The 6,404-nt window shown below is 50.1% G+C and overlaps 1 protein-coding gene across 2 annotated transcripts in view; it reads right to left on the bottom strand.

Moving 5' to 3' along the window:
- The window catches only part of LOC111960693 (G protein-activated inward rectifier potassium channel 4-like), a 39,300-nt gene that overhangs the window by 11,682 nt on the left and 21,214 nt on the right, over window positions 1-6,404 (bottom strand). Inside the window, exon 4 of one of the 2 annotated variants that reach the window (XM_023982859.2) lies at window positions 2,820-2,865. The exons of the other annotated variant lie outside the window; for it this stretch is intronic. Within the exon in view, the coding sequence (XP_023838627.1) occupies window positions 2,820-2,865 (46 nt within the window). The remainder of the gene's footprint in view (window positions 1-2,819; window positions 2,866-6,404) is intronic. 2 annotated transcript variants of the gene reach the window in all.

Here is a 6,404-nt window from a genome sequence, read left to right as displayed (position 1 = left end):
CTCTCTGTCACCCCCAGAAAACCAATTCTTCCCTTTGGCCGTCTCCTATCCGTTCTCTGTGCCAATGACTGGAACGGAACGAAACTACAAATCTCGAAACTGGAAACATTATCTCCTCCGACTGTGTAGCACCAGCCTGTCGTAGGGGGGCTGCTCATAGATTACTGCACACTGTACCATAGCGCCCTATAATTAGCCCAAACAACTACCTCTTTATACTGATGGTCTATTTATTTATTTGTGCCTTTGCACCCCATCATTTCTATCTCTACTTTCCACTTCTTTCCACCTGCAACCAACCATTCCGTAGTTCTTTTATATGACATATACGTTTTACCTTAGGCTTTATATATAGTTATTGTTTCACCCCCCTTTGATCTCACCTCACTTGCCACATTGTGGATGATAGACTATTTTCTGTATTATGACGTACTGTTTGGTTTTACTACCAGTGTGAAGATTGTGTTTGTGTATGGTCGAATTGCGCTTTCTTTATCTTGGGCCAGTGGTCGCATTGTAAATGAGAACGTGTTCTCAATTTCTACCTGGTTAAATAAAGGTGAAAAATTTTTTTTTTTAAATTGCTTGTGTAGAGACCCCTTTAGTACATGACATAGTGGAGGAGGGATTACTCAACGATCAGTGATTGACATGACGACATGTGCCCAGCATGCCATGTCCTACTGGTCAAAGAGGAAGATCGATTTACTGCTGGTCTAGGCATCAGGCATCGGTGTGAGTGTGAGGGTGACTACTGTTGATGGAAAGAAAAATGAAATAAATACAAATCTAAAAGACTAGAGCAGAAATGTTCAGATGCATGAAAAGCATGCCAGATCAAATTAGAGGTGGGCTTTCTGTATTTTAAAAATAGGGGAAGATAAACGTAAACTGAAAACCCTCTGTCACCGATGAAATATTCCTAATTACTGCACTATTATTTGCTTGTAGTCATGCATTTACACGTATACAAGATGGGGAGAGATACTGCACATCAGAAGTATAGACTTCTTGACTTTTTCCACGTTATGTACATTACAAATTATTCTAAATGTGATTAAATTTTTTTTCCCCCTCATCAATCTACACACAATAACCAATAATGAAGAGCAACCACTGTTTTTTAGAAATGTAAAAAACCGGATATATCAACATTTACGTAAGTTTAGACCTTTACTCAGTACTTTGTTGAAGCACCTTTGGCAACGATTACAGCCTCAAGTCTTATTAGGTATGATGCTACAAGCTTGGCACACCTGTAGTTTTGTGGGAGTTTCTCCCTTCTTCTTCTCTGCAATCCTCTCTAGCTCTGTCAATGGTGCACACAGCTATTTCAGGTCTTTCTAGAGATGTTGATTGAGATGTTTGATCAGGTTCAAGTCCGGGCTCTAGTGGGCACTTCGGACATTCATAAGACTTGTCCCGACTCCCTGCGTTGTCTGGCTGTATGCTTAGTGTCATTGTCCTGTTGAGAGGTGAACTCACCCAGTCTGAGGCTGAGCACTCTGGAACAGGTTTTCATCAAAGATTTTCTCTGTATTTGTCTCCCATCTCACAGAGGCTCTAGAGCTTGTCAGCAGGACCATCAGGTTCTTTAGTCACCTCCCTGACCAAGGCCCTTGTCCCCCATTGCTCATTTGGCTGGGCGGAGGACAGCTCTGCTAGGGAATGACGTCTTGTAAGGTTTTCACTTTGTCATTATGGGCTATTGTGTGCAGATTGCTGAGGATAAAAAAAAAAAATTTTTTAGAGTAAGGCTGTAACGTAACAAAATGTTGAAAAAGTCAAGGAGTCTGGGTACTTTCCAAAGGTCCTGTATGTCAGTAATAAAAAGATGTTCTGCGTTTTTGACAAAGATCAACTGAACTAGTTGTTCACGCTCTGGTCTTGCCCATCGTGATTACTGTCCGGTAATATGATCAGGTGCAACAAATAAAGACCTTCGAAAGCTGCAGCTGGCTCAAAACAGAGCAGCACTCCTTGTCCTTAATTGCACACACAAAACGAACATCAACAACATGCATGATATTCTTTCCTGGTTGAGGAGAGATTGACCACTTCTCTTTTTGAGAAACATTTGTATGTTAAAAATGCTTACTCACTTGTATAATGTATTTGCATACATTTTAATCATTTAGCAGACACTCTTATCCAGAGCAGCTTACAGCAGCAATTAGGGTTAATATCAGGATAAGGTAAGACCCAGATGCAGACCATGTTGAAGTAACAATGTTAATTACAACAACAGAGCTAAGGTACCGGACGGCAGGCAGGCCCAGGGTCAGGTCAGGCAGAGGTCGGAAATCCAGATAGGGGTAAAGGTACAGGACGGCAGTCTGGCTCAGGGTCAGGGGCAGGCAGAGTGGTCAGGCGGGCGGGTTCAGGGTCAGGACAGGCAAGGGTCAAAAACCAGGAGGGTGAGAAAAAGAGAGGCTGGGAAAAACAGGAGTTGACAGGACAAACGCTGGTAAGCTTGACAAACAAGACAAACTGACAACAGACAAACAGAGAACACAGGTTTAAATACACATGGGATAATGGGGAAGATGGGCGACACCTGGAAGGGGGTGGAGACAAGCACAAAGACAAGTGAAACAGATCAGGGCGTGACAGTACCCCCCGCTCTGGGGTGCCACCTGGTGTCCTACCTGGGCGCATACCTGGTTGACCGGGGTGCCGGCGGTGGAAGTCGGCGATGAGGGCTGGGTCCAGGATGTCTCTAGCGGGGACCCAGCCCTCTCCTCCGGGCCATAACCCTCCCAGTCAACCAGGTACTGGAAACCTCTGCCCCGTGGTTGAACACTCAGGAAGCGTCTCACCGTGTATGTCGGATGGCCATTGACGACACAGGGAGGAGGGGTAGGCCTAGAAATGGAAGACAAAGGACCATGAGACATGGCCTTAATACAGGACACATGAAAGGTGGGGTGTATACGAAGGTTACGGGGCAATCAAAGACGAACAACAGAGGGGCTAATAATCTTGGAGATGGGGAAAGGGCCGATGAACCAGGGGGACAGTTTGCGAGACTCCACCCGGAGGGGCAGTTCCCGGGTGGAGAGCCATACCTTCTGCCCGAGATGATACCGGGGTATCGCTTGTCGTCGATACCTGGAGGTGGTCTTGAGGAGGGCCGACCGCACTTTCCTCCAGGTACGACGACAGTGGTGGACAAACATCTGGGCAGAAGGTATTCCAACCTCTTCTTGCTCAGGGATTAGCGGGGGCTGATACCCTAGGGTACACTCGAAGGGAGATAGGCCCGTGGCAGAGCAGGGAAGAGTGTTGCAGGCTTAGTCGACTCACACAAGCTGCTGGCTCCACGTGGTGGGGTTTGCGGAGACCAGGCAGCGCAGGGTGGTCTCGAGGTCCTGGTTGGCTCGCTCCGACTGGCCGTTGGACTGGGAGTGGAACCCAGAGGGCAGGCTTGCCGACTGTGGTGCTGGGGTGAAGCTGTGGTGAAACGATGTTTGAGGTCCAGTCAGCAGTTAGGAACCACGTGAACGGAACCTTGGCCGAGGTGAGTGCTGACAAGTGGGAAGCCAGGGTGCTGTAACCCTGGAAAAAGCGGCAATAGAAATTGGCGAACCCCAGGAAACATTGCAGCTGCACCCTGGACGTAGGCTGAGGCCAATCCATCACTGCTCTCACCTTCCCGGGATCCACCTGGACAATCCCAGCAGAGATCATATAATCCAGAAAGGGGATGGTGGAGCGATGGAACTCGCACTTCTCCGCATTCACAAACATCTGATTCTCCAGAAGGCGCTGAAGGACCGGCCTGACTTGGCGCAAGTGTTCTTGAGGGGAGTGGGAGAAGACGAGGATGTCTTCAATGTCGACGAAGACGAACTGGTTCAACATGTCGCAGAGAACATCATTCACCAGAGCCTGGAACACAACAGGGGCGTTGGTGAGGCCAAAGGGCATGACCAGATACTCGTAGTGGCCACTGGCTGTGTTGAATGCGGTCTTCCACTCGTCCCCCTCTCCTATCTGCACCAGGCGTTCCGTAGATCCAACTTGGAAAACACAGTGGGCCCCTGGAACAGCTCGATGGCCGAGGAGATGAGTGGTAGCGGGTAACAGTTTGTAACTGTAATGTCGTTGAGTCACCGGTAATGAATGCACGGGGGTAGGGTCTTGTCCATTTTCTCCACGAAGAAGAAGCCTGCTCCGGTGGGAGAGGAAGAGGGACAGATAATCCAGCAGCTAGGGAGTCCCCAATGTAGGTATCCATAGCCTTGGTCTCCGGTCCCGAAAGAGAGTACAGACGTCCCCGGGGCGGCATGGTGCTAGATAGAAGGTCAATCCCGCAATCATAGGATCAGTGGGGCGGAAGTGACGTGGCCCGGGCCTTGCTGAACACCTCCACCTCTCCTTTCGAACCCCCAGGAAGACGTCCCGGTCCAGGTTGTGCTGACTTCAGGCAATGGGCGTGGCAGAATGGGCTCCAGCCCATGATGGCACCAGTAGACCAGTTAATGAGGGGATTGTGTCATTGGAGCCAGGATAATCCCAATACCATGGGAATCAGAGGGGACTTGATGAGCAGGAACTGGATAGCCTCGCTGTTGTTCCCTGACAGCCGTAGGTGGATGGGAGTAGTGTTGTGGGTGACTTGGCCTATAGAACGCCCGTCCAGTGCTCTAACGTCCATGGGAATGGAGAGGGGCTGAGTGGGGATGTTCAGCTCGGACGCAGGGTAGCGTCCAAAAAACTCTCGTCGGCCCCAGAGTCAATGAGAACCCGGAGAGATTTGGACTGGTCTCCCCACAACAGAACGGCATGAAAAGGGGTGTGAGCAGGGGAAGCAGGAACGTCCTCCATATGGCCCACCAGAGTCCTTGCTCCTACCGGTGAGCCTGGCTTCTTTAGAGGACAAGTGGATACGAAATGACCAAGAGTCCCGCAATACAGACAACTCTTCGTGTCGATCCTGTATTGCCGTTCCGCTGGTGACAGCCCAGCTCTGCCTAGTGGCATAGGCTCAGGAAGCAGTTACTCAGCCGTCTTCAGCAGCCCTCGGGGCAGGTCAGGAAGCCTTTGGTCCTCTCGGCAATGAGACCGGCGGGAGCTTCCGGGTTGACTCGGAGGCAAGGTGGGTTCCCTGGGCGTGCGAGCAAAATCGAATTTCCTCTCCTTCCGTCGTTCCCGTAGTCGCCCATCGATTCGGATGGTCAAAGCGATGAGGGAATCGAGAACCATAGTTTAGTTTAGTTTATTAATTCGACCATTTAAAAAAAACAAGCACACATAAAACTTAAAAGCCATACATGCACATGAATAAAATAATCGAGGATAACACACAATAAAGTCTGGAACTTATTTCCATTGTGGTCTTCTAGGTAACTCCCAAGCAGCAAACTCGTACTTGACCTCCTCCAAAACGAAGTGCAGGAACATATCGAACAGTGCATCATGGTTCCAAGCATTCTCCGCTGCCAACATGCGGAAATCCACTGCATAGTCAGCCACACTGCAGGAGCCCTGCCAAAGCTGGATTAGCCTCCGTGCAGCTTCTCTCCCGGAGAACGGGGAGTGAAAAACCTTCTTCACCTCTGTCAAGAATTCCTCCAGACTAACACATATGGCCAGCTGCTGTTCCCATACAGCAGTAGCCCAGGTGAGAGCCATCCCGGACATCAGCGTGATGAGATGGATCTCTCCAAGATAGCCTGATGGGAAGGAGGAGGGCTGAAGCTCGAAAATGAGGGCACACTGAGCTAGAACTGCCTGACAGGTGCCGACTCTCCATTGAAGCATTCCGGGGGGGTGGTAAATGGGAGAAGGTGGAGTTGCAGATGAGATGGCGCTGCTAGCAGCTGGGTTACTGAGTGGCTGTGGGGTTACCAATGCCCGGTCATGGCATTCAGTCAACGATTGGACCCCCTCCATAAGGCCACGAAGCAGTTCCTCGTGCCTCCCGATGGTGGCTCCTTGGGAGGAGATGGCGTCGCGCAGCTGGCCCGGGTCTGCTGGGTCAGTCATGGCCAGTTCCTCCTATCAGGATAAGGTAAGACCCAGATGCAGACCGTGTCGAAGTAACAATGTTTATTACAGCAACAGAGGCAAGGTACCGGACGGCAGGCAGGCTCAGGGTCAGGTCAGGGCAGAGGTCGGAAATCCAGATAGGGGCAAAGATACAGGACAGCAGGCTGGCTCAGGGTCAGGGGCAGTCAGAGTGGTCAGGCAGGCAGGTTCAAGGTCAGGACAGGCAAGGGTCAAAAAACAGGAGGGTGAGAAAAAGAGAGGCTGGGGAAAAACAGGAGCTGACAGGACAAACGCTGGTAAGCTTGACAAACAAGACGAACTGGCAACAGACAAATAGAGAACACAGGTATAAGTACACGGGATAATGGGCGACACCTGGAGGGGGGTGGAGACAAGCACAAAGACAGGTG

The sequence above is a fragment of the Salvelinus sp. IW2-2015 genome, linkage group LG4p (assembly GCF_002910315.2).
Source record: "Salvelinus sp. IW2-2015 linkage group LG4p, ASM291031v2, whole genome shotgun sequence".
In the NCBI taxonomy this organism is placed as follows: Eukaryota; Metazoa; Chordata; class Actinopteri; order Salmoniformes; family Salmonidae; genus Salvelinus; species Salvelinus sp. IW2-2015.
This window is presented reverse-complemented; position numbering and strand designations above follow the sequence as displayed.